Source organism: Haliotis rubra, unplaced genomic scaffold (assembly GCF_003918875.1).
Source record: "Haliotis rubra isolate DU_JTF1 unplaced genomic scaffold, ASM391887v1 Scf995, whole genome shotgun sequence".
Taxonomy (NCBI): Eukaryota; Metazoa; Mollusca; class Gastropoda; order Lepetellida; family Haliotidae; genus Haliotis; species Haliotis rubra.
This window is the reverse complement of record NW_025767740.1, coordinates 267843-291997: the sequence shown is the minus strand read 5'-3', so window position 1 is coordinate 291997 and position 24155 is coordinate 267843. Positions and strand designations below refer to the sequence as shown.

At 42.4% G+C, this 24155-nt stretch overlaps 1 protein-coding gene across 1 annotated transcript in view; it reads right to left on the bottom strand.

The window, feature by feature from the left end:
* The window catches only part of LOC124265785, a 123100-nt gene that overhangs the window by 2924 nt on the left and 96021 nt on the right, over nucleotides 1-24155 (bottom strand). The window contains 22 exon segments of the mRNA XM_046700599.1: nucleotides 631-792; nucleotides 1707-1808; nucleotides 2232-2409; nucleotides 2639-2702; nucleotides 3849-4055; nucleotides 4726-4883; nucleotides 5424-5560; nucleotides 5763-5844; nucleotides 6312-6387; nucleotides 6604-6758; nucleotides 7351-7476; nucleotides 8093-8447; nucleotides 8800-8978; nucleotides 9804-10083; nucleotides 10914-10993; nucleotides 11367-11562; nucleotides 12209-12419; nucleotides 12644-12770; nucleotides 13263-14191; nucleotides 16532-16711; nucleotides 17151-17252; nucleotides 19201-19302. Coding sequence (XP_046556555.1) covers nucleotides 631-792; nucleotides 1707-1808; nucleotides 2232-2409; nucleotides 2639-2702; nucleotides 3849-4055; nucleotides 4726-4883; nucleotides 5424-5560; nucleotides 5763-5844; nucleotides 6312-6387; nucleotides 6604-6758; nucleotides 7351-7476; nucleotides 8093-8447; nucleotides 8800-8978; nucleotides 9804-10083; nucleotides 10914-10993; nucleotides 11367-11562; nucleotides 12209-12419; nucleotides 12644-12770; nucleotides 13263-14191; nucleotides 16532-16711; nucleotides 17151-17252; nucleotides 19201-19302 — 4188 coding nt within the window.

Below are 24155 nucleotides of genomic sequence, written 5' to 3'. Positions count from 1 at the left end.
GACAGTAACAAGGCCCTAGACTGCCAGACCAACAGCTGGTTTGGTTTGTTGTTTTACACAGCACTCAGCAATATTACGGCTATATGGCAGCGGTCTGTAATATATCGAGTCTGGTCCAGACAATCCAGTGATCAACAGCATGAACATCCATCTACGCAACTGGGATACAATGACGTGTCAACTAAGTCAGCGAGTCTGACCACCCGATCCCATTAGTCGCCTCTTAAGACAAACATGGGTTACAGAAGACCAATTCTAACCCGGATCTTCACAGGTCTTGGAAGGTGAAGGTGAGTGTTTTAATGATGTTTAACAGTCAACAATATTCAGGCTATACCACAGTGACCTGTACACAAGCAAGTCTAGATTAGGTAGACCAGCGACAGAGGAGACAAGATGTGCACCATCCATGCCTGGTGAGATCAGTGAGAAAGTCGGACCACACCAAAAGCACAGGAGAAGATGGATGTAGAGGGATGTTGAAGCCTTACCCACAAATTACAAGTTTGACTTATGAACAGATAATCTGTCTTCACATTACTTGCAAAACAATTCACTATATTAAACCTTTAGCATACTATCAGGAATAATCTTATGTAAGTCAAATAATTCCAGGAAACATTGCAATACCTGAGTTGAAGAGTTCATCATCCAGGGTCATGTCGTTCTTGCAGCAGTCACAGTTGTAGACAGGGCAGGGCTGGTGGAGCACCTCACTCATGGTGTGGCGCATGAAGGCGGAGAATGACGAGTAGTCGTAGGCACTGTACCGACCATGCCAGGCGATGTATCCTGGGGACCAAAAACAAAACTGCATGAGGAAACATTTGAACATCTGACGACATGACACTACTTCCATGTCTGCCGGGAACTTCAGCTCATCTCCCTGTCTTGCTTACAAACCAGTTCTCTGTTATACATAATGCATAGAAAAACTTTGTTCCTCCATGACCCGTGAACACATACAGCTGTATTGAAGGGTAGTAAACTGAAATACTACTAGGGGTGTCACGATACACCAATCTCACGATACGATATGTATCACGATTTTAAGGTCACGATACGATACGTATCGCGATACATAATTTTCGCACCTTTTCATAGCATTACCTCACCAGCAACGTACGCGCTCGCTGATTGGTCCATCAAAATAGTCTAGCCAATCACAAAAGCTGTTAGTTTCCAACCTATTTTTTAAGTAAAGCTAGCTACATCTATTTATCAGAACGGTCTCGTATAATTTTACTATCAAGACTTTGACGGAGATGGATATAGCATAAAAATTTGAATCGATAAAGTTTTAAAATAGGAATCGATACACGCAAGCATGTATCGCCTATCGTATCGTCAGTAAAAATGTATCGATGCATAGCGACACCCCTAAATACTACCATGGCTAACTCTGCCGAGAGATCCACCAAAGCTCAGATGACATAACAAATAATTCCATTTAAACTGAAAAGGAGATGTGAGAATCAGATCCCAAACCTGATGAAACTCTCGACTTGCTTCGTTTAACATTGCAGAAAAATGTGTGTTTCAGGGATTTTCATTCTTGGATATATGAAGAATGTAGTCCACACTCCACTGATGATGCATATAAAGATGAATGACAGCAAGTTTTTGACATTCATCCAGATTTGAAGCCACAGAAATGTTTTGTGACCCTGATTCCAGTGCACCCCAAACAACTCTCCATCACCTACCGTCAGGATGAAGGAAGAGGAAGGTGGGGACTCCTGCGATACCCAGCAGCTCTGTCAGCTCCATCTGCCGCTCGCCCTCCACGTCACTCTCTAGCCTCATGCCTACAACACACACACACACAGTTCCTACTCTGTTATAGCTTCCTTCAAGACCATACACATCACACATTTCCCTTGTCAACTGGTTAAAATGTCACACTTGCAAATGCGATTCAACTATATGTATTAGAAAACATGCACTTCAGAATCTACCGTTCAAACCAATATAGATTTCGCATGTTCAAATAACATTAGAAACAATCATAGGAGGGGAGATAACTCTATGGTTACACGCTGATCAGAAGGAACAATGACTAAATACATACAAAATGTAACCAGATCTCAGATATCTCTTGTTATAGCTTTTGAGTTGAGTTGGTGATGTAATAGGAGTACTTATGTCATCTGCTAATCAACTGAGAATCATATGTTACAGTAAACACTTTGTTACTGTAATCCTTGTCCAAAATCATGTTGCCTCCTTACCAGTGGGTGTCTTGCGGACATTGTTGGCAGCCTCGTAGACGTTGGATGCACACTCGCTGGTGCAGTGCCAGACCATGCCGTCCTCGCGCCAACCGTTGGAGGTGATGAGATGGATGAGGCTCTTCCTGTCTGCCACAGACACACCAGACATTCCGCACGTTACAGCAACAAACGTGAACTGTAAAACAGAGAGACAAATATGTTAACCATTATTGTGGCAGTCCTAAGATCTTGAGGTCTACTGGTAACGCATTTGAATCCAAGAAAACCTTACATCTTGAGATTTGGAAAGTAGTCATACAGGGACTTTCAACCTGAATGATAATAAAAGGTAAAAGTTTATACATGGCTAGATACACAATTTCACAAACTATTTTTACCAACTGTAATAACATAATTAGTTTTACCTCTTTAGCGGTTTCCCTGGCAAATCTTGTGTAAAAAGACATGATCTGTTGTGAAGGCAGGCACCTGTATAGATGAAAAGTAGAGTTGAGATCTTGACCAGACAATGTGGCAAATTATGTTGAAACATAGATGGTGGGTTCACAACAATACTGCTCTGTCAACCATGTTGTTACCCTACTGGTTATTGTCCTTTTCTTTCAAGAATGTAAATTGTCGTTACAATTAATCCTTCACACACCACATTATTAAGTCTGTACCATACATAGATCACTCATTCCTGCTTGACAACTGTGTAAGGATTTACACTGAATAAAAGTACATAAAATAAGTTGTCATCCAGAACTTGTGTAAAGATTTACACCGAAATGCCTTCATAAAAGTACATAAAATAAGTTGTCATCCAGAACTTGTGTAAAGATTTACACTGAAATGCCTTCATAATAGTACATAAAATAAGTTGTCATCCAGAACTTCTGTAAAGATTTACACATAAAATAGAAATGCCTTCATAAATGCCTTCATAATAGTACATAAAATAAGTTGTCATCCAGAACTTGCTTCATAATAGTACAAAGATTTACACTGAAATGCCTTCATAATAGTACATAAAATAAGTTGTCATCCAGAACTTGTGTAAAGATTTACACTGAAATGCCTTCATAATAGTACATAAAATAAGTTGTCATCCAGAACTTGTGTAAAGATTTACACTGAAATGCCTTCATAATAGTACATTAAATAAGTTGTCATCCAGAACTTGTGTAAAGATACATAATAATGATAAGTTGTCATCCATCCAGAACTTGTGTAAAGATTTCATCCACTGAAATGCACTGAAATGCCTTCATAATAGTACATAAAATAAGTTGTCATTAAATAAATGTTGTCATCCATAACTTGTGTAAAGATTTACACTGAAATGCCTTCATAATAAAGTACATTAAATAAGTTGTCATCCATAACTTGTGTCTACTTTTTAATTTCTTCATCATAATCAGGACACTTATATAGTACTGACCTCCATGTGGGACAGACTTGCTCTAAGCGCATTCAAGATAATGGACATTATTACCCTGCATAACCCCAGCAGCCTGTGAGGTGCTAGAAGGTTAATAGTAATATGACTTATCCCACATGGTACCCATTTTCTGCCAGGTGTACAGAGGCAATTTAGAACAAAACTACCCATCACTACACAAGCTTCCTCACCATGGTGTCCAGAAGAGTAGCACAGTGGGATGCTGGGGTTTGTGTGCTCCCATCAGAGGCTTGAACACCCCGTCGAACACATCTAGGAGACTGCAGGCTGGTGGAGGGACGTGTTTCTGCAGCAGGCCTTGGTTGGCCAGCTTCTTGGCTACCTGCCGCTCATATGTGATGGAGTCCTGGTACTTGCAGCAGCCGTACGACGGCCAGCTGCAACACACAACACAACATGCTATATGACCGGGTCATGCCCTAGACTCTTACTGTATCTGACTTGTCGCTGAAGTGGCAGTAATTAATAATACCCCAGCAAGCTGTAAATGTAACCAGTTGTAAGTAGGCCAACTGGATAAAATGTCACAATTGCAGTCCCACTATATGCTTAAGAAAACATGCACTTCAGGATCTATGTTTCAATACAATGCAGATTTCTCATATTCAACTAAGGTCAGAAACACTCATGGGAGGGGAGATAACTCTATGGTTACTGATCACACACACAGACAAGTGGCTGATCATGTCAAAATGCAGGCAAGATTTCAGGGTAGAGGACACACATACTGCCAATAGTTAACACATTCTAGCAAACCCCTGATCATCAGAGCCATGGACGTATTCCTCACGTCATCATCACCAGAAACAAGTCAGGACATAGGGCTCTCCACCGGCCATGTGATAGCTGAATCTCTTCCAAATATATAAGACACTTCAGATAAAAAAGTGCTTAAAACATGTGGAAGATCAGAGGTTATTCAAAATGAAGCCTTTGGGGTGTGGACATTCTTCAGAGATGAGTTCATTCATCAGTGACAAATTTAATAATCTGATCTGACAGATGGGATGGGTTAGAAGATCTGCCCATGAGACTGGACTGACTTACGCTGTGTCCTTGTTGTGTATGGCATGGTAGCAGTAGAAGGAGAAGGGTTTGAAGGGCGTGGCCAGCAGCTCCACCGTGTTGGACTCCTCGCTGGTGCCCTGCGGCTTCTCACTCATGGACACCAGGGACAGCTTGTAGCTGGACTGTTCCAGGCCCAGCTGTAACATGGCAACGTCAGTCATACGGTCAGCATGGCAACATCACACATCATGCAGTCAGCATGGCAATGTCAGTCATACGGTCAGCATGGCAACGTCAGTCATACAGTCATATGGCAACATCAGTCATACCGCATGGCAACGCACACATCATGCAGTCATACACATCATGCAGTCAGCATGGCAACTAAACACATCAGTCATACAGTCAGTAGGGTTTAATGATGCTTTGAACAATAGTTCAGTTACAGATTGTGTTGCCTTAATGTGGAAGCAAAGACTGGAGTGATGCAGACTTTAAATGTTTCCCACTTTGGTGAAACAATCAAATCATTCCCTGTAACAGGATTCTGGTGTGCAAAAGGGACAAAACTCTGTGAATTGCTGTGTCTGGGGTCAAAATGATCCCAAGTATGATATGTTAAGCAAACAAATTGTGAAGCAGATTACCAAAATCAATGATTGCACCTGTCTCTGCTGAGTTCAAGGCATACATTACAGTTGTTAAGAACAGAGAGCAGCTGTGATAGACCTCCTCACCTTGATCCTGACTGTCTTGACCCCGGAGTGCATGGCGTTCCCGTACTGCTTGCCGTCGATGAGGACCTTGTAGCTGGAGATGGCCATGTCGGGGTTGGACTGTGGGCACTGCCAGCTCACATGGGCAATCAGGTGGCCTGCAACACACCCGGCACACTTACTTCTACCGTCTCATACAAAAGTGCAAAGTGTAACAGTAAGTGAACCTGAAATCTTAAGCCACTACATCTATGAATTCATTCATTGATATCTCCTATTTGTTCACCTGAAACATGTTCTCCTTTTTACTGAACATTAAAACAAGACAATTTTTTCTGAAGCTTAACATCCTATACATACCTGTGTACTGTTCTAGAGCATTGAAGCAGTCCTCCAGAAGCTCCTCGACTCGGGTGAGTGTGTGTGCTCCCAGGATGATGTCCTGCAACACAGGATAGGGATGATCCTGATCACAGACTCAACAATCCTATCTTCTACTCTACTTCCAGATTTTGTGTTAAGTGAGTGAGTGACTATGGTTTTTACGCCGCTTATAGGAATATTCCAGCCATATTATGGCGGGGGACACCAGAAATGGGCTCCACACATTGTACCTAAGTGGGGAATCGAACCTGGGCCTTCGGCATGACGAGTGAACGCTTTAACCACTGGGCTACCCCATCGCCCCTTGAGTTAAGTGAACATTGTTTTATGGCAAGTTAATCAAGACATAAACTGAATATATAACACTGAAATAAGTGTTGAGGTAAACCAGCAGCTGATGCTTTGGATGTTGGTCCTACCCATTTGAGAACAATTTGATCTACATTCAATCACATGACACACTGTAACAAGCCAGCCCTAATCAGTCCATGGGCTTTTCATTCACCTACATCTTAATGTACTTACATCATTTTTCTCTGCTCTGATTGGGTGAGCCAGGGCACCAATTTTCTTTAACTTATGTCCTACGGCTCGTATCAACCTGGAATGAAAGTATCACATGTTGAGGCTGTGGAATGAAACTGTTTTACAGCCATTGAAGCAGGCCTAATTTAGTCTTTAAACCTGTTAATATGTTTCAGAGCATTGAAGCAGTGCAGCAGAAGCTCCTTGACTCGATGAATGTGTGTGCTCTCATTGCCTCCAACTTAATTTCTAATGATTGTTTTGATGGAGCGCATCTGTAATATGTTCTCACCTGTCTCGCTTGTTGACGAGGTCACAGGTGACCTTCTCGATCTGTCTGCGCTCCTCCAGGCCAGCGATGGTGCTGCTGATGACAGGGGGGTCGGGGGACAGCGCAGGCTGCATGCGGATCATGTCCGACCTCACCACATCACTTGTCCCATATAACTGGAACAAGACACATCCAGTAAACACTGGTAAACATCAGCAAGAAAGGAAGGTCGTCGGATCCAGCAGAATCAATACAATGGCAGCTACATTCATATATCAATACACCAGGGTGTTTTCTTACACATTTTTTCAAACAAACATTTCAATATAATCTGGTCATTTCATGAGACATAAGAAATGTAAACACTATTCCAATTTATATCATTTGCAAAACTTGGCTCTAAATTCACAGTGAATATTGCTGAAACATTCCCCTATCCCACCACCCTCTCTCTGTCTCTCTCCCCTCCCCCACCTCCTCTCTGTGAAAAGGGACCCCCAAAAGAACCAGATTAGAATTGGCCTTTCGTGACCTTTGCATGTTGAAAGAGGAAACTAATGGTACCAGGTGTTTATGACTTTGTTGATGCAGGTGATCGTATCCTAAACATGCGGATCAGTACTCATAATGTCAATCACTGGAGTGTCTGGTATAGATTCAATTATTTACAGACGTCAAAAAACATTGTTGTCGTCAGTGAAGTGACCCAGTAAACTAGCTACAACAATTAAGTCCTAACAAAGGGATCATGTAACCATGGCAACTCACGTGTGTTTCAAGGTAGACAGAGTAGTTTCCCTTCTTGAGATGTTTAAACTCGGCCTCGCGGGTGTCAGGGTGGATTGGTCCGATACTCTGCACCAGCTTCTCTGTGTCCTCCTCCACACAACACAGCTGAAACACGTGTGGACAGTTACACACAACTAGCAGAATACCTGTTTACCTGTTTGATTGGGATTTCAGATGTTCGTGATTAACAATAAGGGTAAGATACTTGTATGGATCACAACTTCTGTATTCCATAATGACTGTAACATTTGGGTATAAATCCTCATACCATTACATCCAACGGTACAAGTGTCTATACCAAAACGTGACATTGTAAAAGAAATAAAAAGTTGTCATCCATAAACATGTCTTGCCTTTATCCCCATCTTTACCATTCATATATTTGTCTCTGGCAAATTCACTGCCTTATGTGAGTGTATGTAGATATTTTTAAATAAGGTTAGCATTTTAATATTTGTCACTATTATACTGTGTTACTTAATCAGAAAACGAGATAACTCTAGTGCTGTAATATATTTACATCTAACATATTCATCCATTCATAAATTTTTCGAAAGTGTTAATGTTTATAATATTCCAAAAATGGGTGGGTTCGCTCCCTTGCATGTGTCTGGATGTTCTTTCACACAAGAAAAGTAACAAAAAGATGAAGCAAAGATTGCAGTAACAGTCACTCAGCCAGTGCAATATATACATCCTCCATCATCGTGGCTTGACTCACCCTGTAGTGCTTGACCTTGATGCCCTCTGTCATGTAGGGAGCCTCCCAGCCCACTCTCAGGGTGGAGCTGCTGACCGACGGGATGCGGAAGATGGCTGGTGGCTTCACCCCAGGCCACGGCACCACCAAGGGCTCGGAGGGCTTGCTGTTGAGGCGTTCCGTGGCAGTAAGGGCCTGGACTTGGAAGGAATACTCCTGGCACCATTTGCCATGTGTGAACGTAAAGCTGAGCTGGTCGGCATTCAAGATGGCCTCAACAATTCCGTTAACATAGACCTTGTAGCCTGTGACTAGAGCATCTCCATATGTATTGGGCTTGTCCCATTGGATGGCAATGTAGCGGAAGTTGCACGCCCTGGAAGAGTACGTACACTTGATACATGACATATAATGAATACAAAATGTTTTTCGATGTTTTGTCTCAATTGAAAATCAACAACTGATGACCATATACTAATGAAATTATTTTCTGTGAGGCCCTTGGTTCCTACATACTGACTAAATGCATTGGTTGTTTGCAATGTCATATCTGTCAACAAATGTGATCTCTTCTTGTGAACAAGAAAGAAATGTTTCATTTTCTTACAAGAAATAGCAAATAGAAATAAGCGACTTTCCAAGTCAGTATAATTAATTAGGTTTAAATTTCCTTATTAATGTTTCTGACAGAGTTTTCCACAGTAAGTTTGAATTCACTATGTCCTCACCTGATGGACAGCACTGGGCCATCTGGTGGGGCAGACGTCTGGACAGTCAGCTGCTTGGACTTGTCCATGATCTGACCCTCATCATTGTATGCCACCAGACGCACGAAGTGGGTGGTGCCGGGCAGACACTTGTTGATGACACAGTTGGTGTCCCTCTCAGACAGACGCACCTCACGTTGCTAAAACAACATGCTTGACATTCAACAGTTGCCTCGGACACATCAGCAAAGTTGCAGTTATTTAGGGATGGAACGCAATGGGATGTTTCAGTTCATACACTCCATTAATAACATGAAAACAGTGTTGAGTAACATTGTAATCTAAAATACTTGCAAAAATTACAAATAATTCAATCTTTTATTAGGCCTGAATTTTACACATTTCTTTCTGAAACTTTCTCTTGGAAGGCACAGATCCAATGTCTACATTTATAACAAACTGAAAGATGGATCCAGGCCACTTGCCTTAAATTTTATTCAAATCTGTAAAATTAACCAAATTCATATCACTGGTACTAAATCACTGGTCCCTTTGAGTTTATTGAAATCGTAATTTAGGGTAATTCCTTTTATGGCCAGACCAATTTGTTTTATGAATAAAAAGAGATTGGTCTGTCGCTACTGATGCTAACAGCACTCATCACATATGTTATATTTGGGATGGATAATACTTTCTCGGTACAGTACAGATTCTAGTCCTTTTGTAAGGATGAGACCAATCTGGGATTTGAACCCACAGTCTCAGAGTCAGGCACCTTAATGTCATCACAGAAAGTCAGACGTCTAACCAACTCAGCCACCACAGCTTCTACAATAATGGAAGTCAGACAACTGGTAGTCTATATCACATACTTCATGTACTCCTCTGAAAAGTGTAAATTGGCATGGCTCCCTGAAAGCTATGAATGCACAATGCCATATAGAAAGTGGTCAAATGTAACATGTTTTATCTATGAGAAAACTTTCTCGTTAAATGGCATTGTGTATTAATCAGTCGCCCCTTACCGCTGGCTGTGCCACACTGCTCCACTGTATCTTGTAGAAGCCGATGCCCTCTGTCTCCAGGAAGGTGCTCCAGTCCAGGTGGATGGAGTTCTCAGAGATGCGGGTCACCTTGAGGGGGACCTCATGGTCATCAGCAGTGGACGACCAGTCCTCCAGACTGAGGCTGCTCTCCCCGGGCCGGGGGGAAGACGACGATGTGTTCACCAGCAGGCTGTTAGACTTGGGGGAGTCCATGTACTCAGGGTTGGAGCTCAGGGCCACCAGGCTGATCTTGTACGTCCTGCAGACACAGGTACTCATTATAGAAGTATCACATGACAGAGGCATGTTTTATACATCCGAAGTGTTTAGGGTCAAAATAATCTTATTCAAAAGATACAAATGGCTTAATCTAAACTTCAAAGAACACGTCAGCATTGTTGATGAATCTGTTTGTTTGTTGTTTAATGCCACACTCAGCAATATTCCAGCTATATGGCGGAGTTCTGTAAATAACTGCATCTGGATCAGACAATTTAGTTATCAATATCATGAGCATCAAAGAAGCAGTTCTACTACAACAAAGGACATTCAGAGTGGGGCAACTTATGTACACACTTAATGGGTACAAACCCAGCCCTTCTTCAAAGCAAATGAACACACTACACACCAAGTCCCACAATCATATTTAGACAGAAGAGATTCCGAGATCACCATTGTTTGTTTATCAAGACAAGCTATATGACAAGGAAAGTCTATTCTTATTCCCGCCAAAGTTTGCCACTTTAGAAAACACCACAGAAATATATATTTTTTGAACACTGGAATTACCAAACAAATCTGACAAGAGCATTACTAAACCAACCAAAAAAGTTGCCAAAAAGAAGTTGAAAACTTCATTCTGTTGAGATTCTCAGTCTGAGTGAGTGAGTGAGTTTTGGTTTTAAGCCGCTTTTAGCAATATTCCAGCAACATCAAGGCAGGAGACACCAGAAATGGGCTTCACACATTGTACCCATGTGGGGAATCGAACCTTGGTCTTCGGCGTGACGAGTCTACGCTTTACCCACTAGGCTACAACAACGCCCCTCTCAGTCTGAAGATTGGCGGTTGAAAGGACAATATTCTTACCGGTTTGGCCTGCATGGAATCACAGCTTTCCTATGGGAGCTACTCAGCTCATTGCCTGCTTTCTTATCATTCAAGTAGACCTGGAAGAAATACAATCAGTAAAACCTTTATTTGTTTGTTTATGGTGCTGCCGTTAGGAAAATACCATGGACCTGTACATTTGAATCTGAACCAGGAAAACCACAGGCTGATATCATGAGCAACAATCAGGTCACAGTGACATTGAGCCGGGTGTAAGTATATTAGTTACCTCTTACAACCCGCATGGCCTGCTGGTGCTTGTTTGAGTGAGTGAGTTAAGATTTATTGTCACAGTGACAATATTTCAGCCATACCATGACTGAAGCAAGTCATAAATTGGTAATAGATAAAGTAGTTTCATCGTAAATTCTGTCAACGTATTTGAACCCAGAATCCCAACTATTAGGTAACACTTTCCATAATCTATCCTACCTGATACCCTTTAACCCTGATCCCTCCATACAACTTGGGCTCTCCCCACTCAATGATGAACTCCTCTGGTTCGACTGTTCTAAGGAAGATCTCGGGGGCATCAGGTGGCCCAGGGATCATGATCTGTATCTCCTGGGCTGTCTGAGGGATGACATCAGTGAAGTAGACTGGCTCTACAGTAATGGTGTACGTGGCTCTGGAACAGTCAAATCATTCAACTCATGGAAGCAACTGATCGTCACAAACAATGTCCCAAAACATCACTATTACAGTTTTGTTGTAGTTGTTTAACACAGCACTCAGCAAAATGAAGGCGGTCTGTAAATAATAGAGCGTGGACAAGACAATCCAGTGACTGACATGAACATCGATCGATGCAATTTGGATATGATGACATGAATCATCAAGTCAGTGAGCCTGAAAACCTGATTCTGTTATTACTGACTGACTGAGTTTGGTTTTACGCTGCTTTTAGCAATATTCCAGCAATATCACGGCGGGGGACACCAGAAATGGGCTTCACACATTGTACCCATGTGGGGATTCGAACCCGGGTCTTCGGCGTGATGAGCCAACGCTTTAACCACTAGGCTACCCCACCGCCCGATTCTGTTATTAGCTTCTTATGACAAGAATGGGTTACTGAAGACCTGGATCTTCACAGGTCACTATTTACATATATAGGCTTGACAACAGTACATCAATCTGTATTGAAACGTTGCACTCACGAAATAAAAGAAATTGTTATAGACTTGAAACCCAATAGTTCTAACAATACATTCATTATTACACTCATTTCTGAGGCCATTTCTAAGAGAAGCAGTTATAGCGAATGAACTCACTTGATCCTGGTGATGGGGATGGTGCACTGCATCTGCGTGGGCTGGACATATTTGGTTTGAATAACTCTGTCTTCACAATACCATATAACATTGAACTGCTTGAGTGGAGTTATCTGCCCCTGAGTGGTCCAGGACAGGACAACATCTCCAAACGTTTTGTTGTCTCTCTCAGCTTGGTGGAGAAACTCAGCAGTAAGTGTGGATATGAAGCCTGCGATAGAAGAAAAAACACTCTCTAAATCTTCATAGAAACAAGCCAAAAATGTGAGCAACAATCACTAATACCTCCAGACCATGACTCCCAGCTTCAACTATCAAGGTCAGGGTATAAAAATCGCACTATGCCATGACAATTAGAAAGCCTACCAGATGTTCCATCTCTGCAAGACAGAATTACTGACAGAGTCAAAGACAATGACAGCTTGCACTACCTACCCTCCTGGTTTTTGGGCAGTGTGATCTCTGCAGAGTCTGATGGTGCCTCATCCAGGCTCTCTGGGTCATCCAAGATGGTGGCATAGTCCAGGTCCTGGGGGTTAGTATTCTTGAAGAAACCCTTGTACTGGGGTACAGAAGAATCATCCATGTTATGAGGAGCTAACAAACCTTTCATGATTACGGTATATCACCAAATGCACTAGACTAGACCCGTAACCATTTGTTAAGAACTTACATACTAAACTGATAAACTGATAACTGATAAAACTTTTTCAGTGTCTACAATTTTAAGTCTCTGGCTCCAAACTAGAGCCATGTATAAGAGTAGATGTACATGAACCTATTTCAGAGAGTTAACTTGATTTGTAAGCCTCTGTAGTCAGTTAGGAGAATTTGGAAAATGTCTGGGCTTATATATGTACTTGACACACTTTGTTTGGGGCAACTTTACACAAGAATAAATGTTCTTACAAAGTTTTCCTTAAGATCTTTGCAAGATCCCAGGCAAGACAAAAATTTAAATGCTTGATCTATACAAACTCTAAAATTTGATGTTTTAATCTCAAAACATGAGATGAAATCCTACAAATTCTCCATGGTTATCAAAGACCTTCACCTTCTGTTTCCTCTCCTTCTTGGCGTCCTCGGTGCAGGTGAGCGCCACCAGCGTCACGTTGTACATCTTCCCTGGCTTACACTTGGTGAGAGTGCAGCTCTGAGCAGCTGGCCCCAGACAACACTGCAGCTTCCCATTGATCTCCAGCTTGTAGCCCTCCAAGTACCTCCTCAGGTAGATCGGTCGACCGTCGTCATCTTTGCCGATCACAGACATCAGTGGTGGCTTTTCCCAGTACAGGTTGGCAGTGTTCTGAGTGTAGGACGACACTAGGAGCCGGGGAGGCTCAATCGGGGCTCTTGTCCTTGCCATCAGGGCCTTGGACATAACATGAGCTGTCCTTCTATATTTCTCAATCCCAGAATCCCACTTGTCTGGATCCAGAGAAGTTTTGATGCTTACCACAGCTTCTATGACTATTCTATAATGGGCTCCCGGAGAAAGATCTTCGATTGTGAGACTGTCCTCTGTAGCGAGAAGATTTACATGACTAGCAACAACCAAATCTTCATCCTTTAACCTGCCCTTCTTCACGTCTGCCCACCGGACGATCTGACCTTGAAGTTTGTTTGACCCGTACACCAATGGCGGAGTCCAGGTCAGGCGTAGTGATGTTGTGGAAGATTGTAAGACCTTGATGTTGGTTGGTGGTTCTGTTCCAGCAGTTTTTGCCAGAATACTTGAGTTTGGAAGCCATACGGAATCATCTGGTGAGATCATGGTCTCTTTGGGTATAGAGCGGTGCTTCTTGTATTTGTGTTTGTCTGGCAGACGGTCAAAATACTCGTCAGTGACAGCAATGATTCGAACAAGATAGTCTGTCTTCTCCTGCAGGTGATCAACAATGGCCATCTTGGCGTCCGGCATGGTGTCCACACACACATGATGGGGATCGTTAGCGTTGAGGGACACACATTCAATCCGCATAGCTGCACAAGACACATATGTTAGTATTGATCAGAACAGGGTGAGATGGGGAAACATTTGGAATTTAGCAGAAACGTCTGACTAACTGAATGAATATCAATTCAACTTTTATTGAAGAAATGTTTGATCAATCTGACATTATTCAATACAAAGCTGATTACCAGTAACTCAGATGATTGCGTTTCTGAAAAACTGATAACAGCGAGTGAGTGAGTCAGTCAGTTAAGTTTTACACCAATATTCCAGCAATATCACAGTGGGCGACACCAGAAATGGGCTTCACACATTGTGCCCATGTGGGGAATCGAACCCGTGTCTTCGGCGTGACAAGCGAACGCCTTAACCACTAGGCTACTCCACCTCCCCAGTGATAACAGAATATGACAGTTCAATACAAAATCCAGTTCATTTATATAAATATTTTTCAGAGAAAATCAGAAAGAACATTCCAAATCAAAGAGCATCAAGAGATTACACCCATGTCTGACCCCGACTCACCGATGACCTCCACTCCAAATCAAAGAGCATCAAGAGATTACACCCATGTCTGACCCCGACTCACCGATGACCTCCACTCCAAAGCAAAGAGCATCAAGAGATTACACCCATGTCTGACCCCGACTCACCGATGACCTCCACTCCAAAGCAAAGAGCATCAAGAGATTACACCCATGTCTGACCCGACTCACCGATGACCTCCACTCCAAAGCAAAGAGCATCAAGAGATTACACCCATGTCTGACCCGACTCACCGATGACCTCCACTCCAAAGCAAAGAGCATCAAGAGATTACACCCATGTCTGACCCCGACTCACCGATGACCTCCACTCCAAAGCAAAGAGCATCAAGAGATTACACCCATGTCTGACCCCGACTCACCGATGACCTCCACTCCAAAGCAAAGAGCATCAAGAGATTACACCCATGTCTGACCCCGACTCACCGATGACCTCCACTCCAAAGCAAAGAGCATCAAGAGATTACACCCATGTCTGACCCCGACTCACCGATGACCTCCACTCCAAAGCAAAGAGCATCAAGAGATTACACCCATGTCTGACCCCGACTCACCGATGACCTCCACTCCAAATCAAAGAGCATCAAGAGATTACACCCATGTCTGACCTCGACTCACCGATGACCTCCACTCCAAATCAAAGAGCATCAAGAGATTACACCCATGTCTGACCCTCACTCACCGATGACCTCCACTCCAAATCAAAGAGCATCAAGAGATTACACCCATGTCTGACCCACTCACCGATGACCTCCACTCCAAAGCAAAGAGCATCAAGAGATTACACCCATGTCTGACCCGACTCACCGATGACCTCCACTCCAAATCAAAGAGCATCAAGAGATTACACCCATGTCTGACCCCGACTCACCGATGACCTCCACTCCAAATCAAAGAGCATCAAGAGATTACACCCATGTCTGACCCCGACTCACCGATGACCTCCACTCCAAATCAAAGAGCATCAAGAGATTACACCCATGTCTGACCCCGACTCACCGATGACCTCCACTCCAAATCAAAGAGCATCAAGAGATTACACCCATGTCTGACCCCGACTCACCGATGACCTCCACTCCAAAGCAAAGAGCATCAAGAGATTACACCCATGTCTGACCCCTCGACTCACCGATGACCTCCACTCCAAATCAAAGAGCATCAAGAGATTACACCCATGTCTGACCCCTCACTCACCGATGACCTCCACTCCAAATCAAAGAGCATCAAGAGATTACACCCATGTCTGACCCGACTCACCGATGACCTCCACTCCAAAGCAAAGAGCATCAAGAGATTACACCCATGTCTGACCCTCGACTCACCATGACCTCCACTCCAAATCAAAGAGCATCAAGAGATTACACCCATGTCTGACCCGACTCACCGATGACCTCCACTCCAAATCAGATTACACCCATGTCTGACCCCTCACTCACCATGACCTCCACTCCAAATCAAAGAGCATCAAGAGATTACACCCATGTCTGACCCCGACTCACCGATGACCTCCACTCCAAATCAAAGAGCATCAAGAGATTACACCCATGTCTGACCCCATGTCGACTCACCGATGACCTCCACTCCAAATCAAAGAGCATCAAGAGATTACACCCATGTCTGACCCCGACTCACCGATGACCTCCACTCCAAATCAAAGAGCATCAAGAGATTACACCCATGTCTGACCCCGACTCACCGATGACCTCCACTCCAAATCAAAGAGCATCAAGAGATTACACCCATGTCTGACCCCGACTCACCGATGACCTCCACTCCAAAGCAAAGAGCATCAAGAGATTACACCCATGTCTGACCCTGACTCACCGATGACCTCCACTCCATGCTCCTGGGGTGGGTCCCACGCAATCTTCAGGCTGTTACATGTGGTAGCGATCACCCCTAGGTTACGAGGAGCATCAGGTGGGGAGGCTGTCTTCACAGACAGCTGGTCCGACTTGGATGTCAGGATAAATGCATTAAGGCCATCGGGTGTCTCTGTTGTGCCTGGATGAATCAATGCCTTCGTTACACAGGTCAAAGTATACGCTGGACAGACTATGAATTTTCTCACTATATAAAGATGAATTAATTAGCATGAATTTGAACAGGTTCAAAGTATGGATGAGGATCCATACATTTTCGTAGCATATGTGTGCTAAATCTTTGTTTCTTAACATCTCACTCAGTATATTCCAGCATTAAAACAACTGTCAGCAAAAAAATGGAGTCTGTACCAGACAAACCAATGATTGATATTATTAGCACTGATCTATGAACTTGGGATATGATGACATGCATCAACCAAGTTTGCCAGCCTGACAACCCGATCCCGTTAGTCTCTATTACGATAAGCATGGAAATCACAGGTCTGTGAACTAAGTACTTTTCAAAACATAGGACCATTATTGATGAATTAGGTCTTGACCTATTTGGTTATACTCACAAGTTCCTTCATCAATGTCAGTGTACTTCTCCATTTTCCTGGCCTCCACAACGACGGTGTAGGAGGTGCATGGCCGCAGACTGGTGATGAGCAGGTGGTCCTCTGTAACAACACATTACATGTTCAAATGTGACTGTTCACCCAGCAGGGAATGGCTACATGTGAGGTGCATGCAAAAACTACAAGCACTACTAGGCATATACTTCTCAGGGAGTTGAGAATTTGATAGCTGGAAAGCATACAGAGCCACTGGATGGGGATAAATAGGCTGCATTATAGCTCAATAAGTGAGTTACATAAATGTACAACAATAATAATTCAAATAATAATAATGATCATCATCATCATGCTGCCTTCATCACACATAACCTTTTCTCCTTTACTTCTCAGATCTCAGTCCCAAAGTAAGGAGAGGAGGAAGAGTGTTTTCAACATTCTTCATGAGAAATTATTACCACATACACGGAGAGAACTTCCTTGTGTGATATAGTAAATTCCTTATACAAGCTCTTCTGTCAGCCATGACTACAACACTTCCCATCAACAACAGGAGATTTACATAACACTCCTACAACTGTGAGTGGCAAGAGTTCTCTCCCATCTCAACAACACACTGTAGACTACTTCCCATAAGCATACAACCAGATTCAATACACATGTTTATTACCATGACAACCTTACCAGGTATGATATTTAACATTGACTAAATGGTAAGAATTAAATCACAAACCTGTATTTGACTGAAACAATCAGTATTTGTTCAAGGGAAACTATCTTATTTGACTCATGTGAATATTATTTCTGTGAAGGAGACCTATGCTTTCATATCTAAGCATGCCAAGCCCCCAGTTAAACAAAGGCCAAACTTCAGCAAACTGAAAGTACTCAGTGAATTCTATGTCAAGTACTCTTGAAATTCTTGAATTCAAAGTCGTGTACAGCTTAATGCTTGCCTGCGTTAGAAAAAGCTCCTTCACAATTCAGGACCATTGGCTCATGTTAGTGTACTGAAGTATGGGGAAGAAGCATTTATGAAAGTTCTCATACCACAGACACTAATACCAAATATTGATGTCATATTATATGTCGCCATGGTTTTCATCCTAACAAATACATGCATAAATCTGGTCACGCTGGCAGCAGACAAAACCATCCAATCAAGTTTAAGATAAGGCTAGAACATCAACTTGAGTAGAAATCAATAACAATTTGTGATCATTTGTTACATTTGAAAATTCATCCTATTGTAGTGAGTTTTTACAGAGTTTCTTTTTGAGTTGGGGAAGGAAGGATTTTAGGTAATTTGATAGGCAAATTAAGCTAAGCAGAGACGCCAGAAGTGGCCATTGGCTACCAAGGAAGTCTTCATGACACTCACTGGATCTTAACTGGGCCAGTGGTGACGAATCAAGGACAATATCCCCCCCTGGACAAAATCCCCCCTGGACATAATCCCCCCATCCTTAACTTTAAAATGGACAAAATCCCCCTACTCATCTTTAGCTTTAGATTAAAGGCTCTTTAATCCTTGGTATCGTGTTTTGATAGAACAGCTTCATTAACAATTGTAGAAGAGTTGGAGAAGATTGTTTTAGCTGTGTAAACTGGCATAGAACTGGCAAAAAACGGACTAAATCCCCCCCTACTCATCTTTAGCTTGGTTCTCCTGATCTTTGATCAACACTTAATCCCGCTCCCAAATTTCTTGCATGGTATTGGCCACTGTATGCGAACTGATGTTTGAACTGATGTTTGATGAAATGATATGCTATGATCAAATAACATTGATGACAAATGAATAAATGTCACATAATGTATGAATAAATATAAGCTCATATAAATATGTCAAATAAAAATAAATGTGCAATGAATGATGTGAATATGCTCAAATATGTGCTATGTGCTCTTTGACCTTGTTGAAATATTGACAAATAATTAAGTGGATATCTTTAACTTGTTTGATTATTTTTCCTTTGGGATTTTGTCCTACGATGCACTTTTGGGGGGGATTTTGTTGGGGGGGATTTTGTCCGGTTACCGTGACAGTTACCTGTTGTGCTGTCGCTGTTGATCTCCTCCTCAGGGCGGTCACCTGGCCACCATGTCACCTGGTAGCTGTCAGGACGGACAAAGTGAGCCTTGGGTTCAAAATCTGCAAAAGAGACATCACACTTTCAGAATACAAAGACATTTGTAGCACTGTCTGACAAAGGGCTGACTAAACAGAAATAATCTCTTTGTTTGTTGTTTAACAGTGCAATCAACAGTATTCCAGCAACATGGCAGCAGTCTGCAAATAACTGAGTCTGGACCAGATGATCTAGTGATCAACATCATGTGCATTGATCTATGGAATTGGGATAGCATGACAGGTGCTAACCAAGTCACTGTGCCTACCCACCCGATCCCATGCATACTACAACCAGCACGGTTTGCTGAAGGCCAAGAAATAATCTCTAATGACACAGCAGCAGCTGCATTGAAATCTTTCCCTGATACAACTGGACAACTTGTCTATTTGACATCCATCTGTCCAGCACTGCAGGCTGCACTTCACACCTTTAAGTGTTTGAACTAAGGGTGGACCTGGATTATTGACGTGTACTGCTTTAGTATTTGAAACTTGGACCCTTATCTATTAACTTTCAAAACTAGGACTGACAAAGGCCCTCCAGATTTTGCTGTGTTTTTCAGAACACAGCACATCCCTTGGCATTTGGAATGTATTGTGGCAACACTGGAGGGGAGGGGAAGAAAGACGGAAAGGTATGGCTTGCCATTCCTGTACTGTATCTACCAAGTCCTGTAAGTGGCAAACATGGGGAGACAGAGCGTGTTGGCTTGCCAATCCCAACTTACTTGCCAAGTCCAGTAAGTGGACAGGTTTTGTTGTTCTGCCTAACATATCAAACAAAAAACAAGGGCGATCACTTCCAGCTAAGCTTCTATTTTGCGGGATGTCACTCCACTAAAGAAAAGAAAGATGGTGACAGATGGAGCATCATGTCAGTGTTAACACTTGTTCAGAGTTACATATTCCTGGAACAAAAGATGCATAGACTGGTGAATATAGAATGTGATGCTCAATGCCAGTTTCTGGTAACTCCTGACACATGAAGTGTCACATGAAGTGTCCATGAAGTTTCCTCAGTGTGAGCTAAGTCAGATCACAATGTTTGAAAGGTAATGAAGAGGTAACCATTGACGAAGCACATTCCAGGTAGAAGAACTAACAGCTTCTAGTTTGAGAGAGTTTAAGGCTCCTGCAATCACTAATATCCCTTTCATAGAGCCAGGTCAGGTCTAAGGTAAATAAAGGTTGACCAGCAAAAATGAAAGCACTGATTCTCTAATGACCCCAAACCTACTTTACATCATGCCTGAAACATGTCATTTAGTAGCCTAATCCAGCAGAAACTCCACACACCTCCCTGTAATGACAGTGCCACTAATCCTGTAGAAACTCCACACACCTCCCTGTAATGACAGTGCCACTAATCCTGCAGAAACTCCACACACCTCCCTGTAATGACAGTGCCACTAATCCAGCAGAAACTCCACACACCTCCCTGTAATGACAGTGCCACTAATCCTGTAGAAACTCCACACACCTCCCTGTAATATCAGTGTCACCAATCCAGCAGAAACTCCACACACCTCCCTGTAATATCAGTGTCACCAATCCAGCAGAAATTCCACACAACTCCCTGTAATATCAGTGTCACCAATCCAGCAGAAATTCCACACAACTCCCTGTAATAACCGAGCCACTAATCCAGTGTATATCAGCTATATCAACATGGTTCCTGGCAATGGAAGTGCCACGGTGTTATTACACAGCAATACATCATGCCAGTCTCATTACCATTGTGTATTCCTCTACACCAGGTGACAGCACTTCCACCGCAGGACAATCAGGCCACTACAACTACAACTACAATATCAGGGAGAGTTGGGCCTAATCCTAGGTGATCAGGGAAATCAATACGTTATTGACTCACTCGTTTACCCTGGTAATTGAACAGCAATTTGGCTCTTTCAGCACCAAAACATATTGAAGTGGCATCATCATCACCTTTCATGCTTCATACAATGTAACATCATTCGGACCACGGTTAGTAAACAGTTTAAATTAGCGGAATTCTACATTGTTTAGAAAACAATTTCAAGATTACATGCATGGGTACATCCGTGAAGATCCGGGTTAAAATTGGTTTTCAGCAGGTGGTCAGGCTTGCTGATTTGGTTTACAAGCGAGTCCGGTAATTCCGCGCGTCCGGTAATTCTGTGCAGCTGCAATAGCGTACTTCCGTATCGAAGGTAAAATCGTCTGCTACCACATTTACGCTTGAAATCGGGACATTTCTACAAGGGACTGGCTTTTAATCACTAAAGGTAAGTAAATATCAGTAAACTGACAGATAAATTGACAGTTTTATGAAAATTCGTTTTCTTCAGACTTCTAAACCTTTTTCTTGATTATTCATAATTGGATTTAATATGAAACACACTTCCTTACATTAATGAAGTGATTTTTGAAAATAATCTGGCCCTAATACGCTTTCATACTTCGGATCTCTAGCTGGATGTTATGCGCATCAGTTGCTGCGCAGAATTGCCGGACAGCAAGCGATGTCGTCAGAACGCCGGTAAGGTCAACCGTATGGCATAATGCACCGTTAGAATCTTATAGTCGTCAATAAAACTTATATTTCTAGGTAAATATGATGCATACCAGCATGTTTAGTCACGTAAACCACAAAAAATAAGAGACCTTAGCTGCTGTGTTGCAAACGATGTGCTTAGGTGCTGAAATTACCGGTCGGCATTGTACACATGTCATCGTATCCCAATTGTGTAGATCAATACTCATGCTATTGATCAGTGGTTTATCTGGTCCAGACTCGATTGTTTACAGACCACTGCCAGCTGGAATATTGCTGAGTGCGGCATTATACAACAAATCAACATGCAAACAAAGAGAATGGTTTACTGAATTATTACATTTATCACAGGTGTACAGACCACATGTACATTTGAACTTACAGATGATATTTTTACTCTGGTAAATAAAGAATGATAAAGTTCAGAGAGTGAATGGTTGAATGTTCTTCACTCTATAATTGAAATCTCCTTCCGTTGGATTCAGGCATTTATCATCGGTAAATTTCATTACATCTAATATATGCCCCATGTTGCAAGCTTGGGACTGCAATGTGTATGTCTTGGACCCCCAATGAGAACAATGGTGAGCCCCTTTAACAGACAAACCCAGATAAATCCCTTCAATCACGAGAAAAAAGATGCAAAGTTCATCCAACCTTTTAAAGACAGTACTGAGTAGGCTTGAGAAAACCGCCAACTCCAGATGGGTCAACATGTGTGAAATGTACAAGTTCTCTACGGTTATGGACATAAATCAGCCTGCTATTGATTAACCACTTATGTTGTCAGAAGAAGATGACAGATTGACTCCCTGACTTGTGTGATATTGACAACTAATCACCCTGCAGAGCATGAAGAAGCCACTTGTACAGATAAGAACTGACTTCAGGGTACAACTCTGTTTCCACAGGCCAGGTAAACCACAAGCAGGCTACTGTCTCTCAGTCTACACACTGCTGTTTGTGGGAAGACACAACCATCATCTGGGAGGGGGGAATATTTACAAATGCACCATCAGTAAAGAAATAGGAGAGTCTTTTTGGTGGGCCTTTTCGGGCTCACGACCGTATTCACTTGAACCCCTAATGTATATACTACACCTTTCCATGTCAGCTGTGACTTCGATCAGTATTGTATGTACTTTAAATATCCTCTGTTTATATACATGGATGACTGACTGACTGAGTTTAGTTTTACGACGCTTTTAGCAATATTCCAGCAATATCACGGCGGGGGACACCAGAAATGGTCTTCCGTGTGACGAGCCAACGCTTTAACCACTAGGCTACCCCACTGCCCATATATATACATGGATGAGTGAGTAAGTTTAGTTTTACACCACTTTAGGCAATATTCCAGCAATATCACGGTGGGGGACACCAGAAATAGGGAATTGAACCCCGGTCTTCGGTGTGACAAGCGAACACTTTAACCACTAGACTACCCCACCACCCCTGTTTATAAAGACACCTTAACTATATGGCCACAGTCTGTAAATAATTGAGTCTGGACCAGACAATCCAGTGATCAACATCATGACATCGATCTGCGCAATTGGGAACCAATGACATGTGTCAACAAAGTCAGCGAGCCTGACCACCCGATCCCGTTAGTCACCTACAACAAGCATGGGTTGCTGAAGACCAATTCTAACCCGGATCCACACTGAAGATCAGAGGTATCAAACTCCTGACTCAGGACACAAAACCACTTGCCCTAACAACTCTATACTATCAAAAACAATATTTACAGCCCAAATATACACAAAACACGCCATAACTGTCCCCATTATAAGTCCCAGATGTGTTATACTACAGCAATAGGCGAGAGGTTACCTGGATCGTGTTGATAACCTGTCTGCTAGATATCCCCACAAATACCCTTGAGGAGGACTTAGGGTGGAGATTATGACACCACTCTTTGCCCTTTCCACAGTGTGTATGACAGCTGGGCTATGTTCAGGGAGGAATCTGTCTGATTCTGTAGTCATGGCAACACCAACAACTCATGTTATCTGTACAGTTACACTGATGTTGAAAACCTGTCAGTTTCAACTTGCCCATTGTTTAAATATTGTGTATTGTGAGTGAATGATTACTGAAAGATATACTGTTTTTACAAAAGAATGATCTACACTATCAACTGCAGAAGGGTTTAGTGTTTCCTTTCTACTTTTTAAATTTAAAAAAAGATTATTGTCCTTACCCCTCCCCCCTGCCATGTCCATCTAACAAAAACTGTACAAGAAACAACCCCCCCAAAAAGAAAGAAAAAATCATAAAAAATTTCTTAATTGAAAGCTGTGAGTAGTTATACTTCAGAATATACTTCAGATAAGAT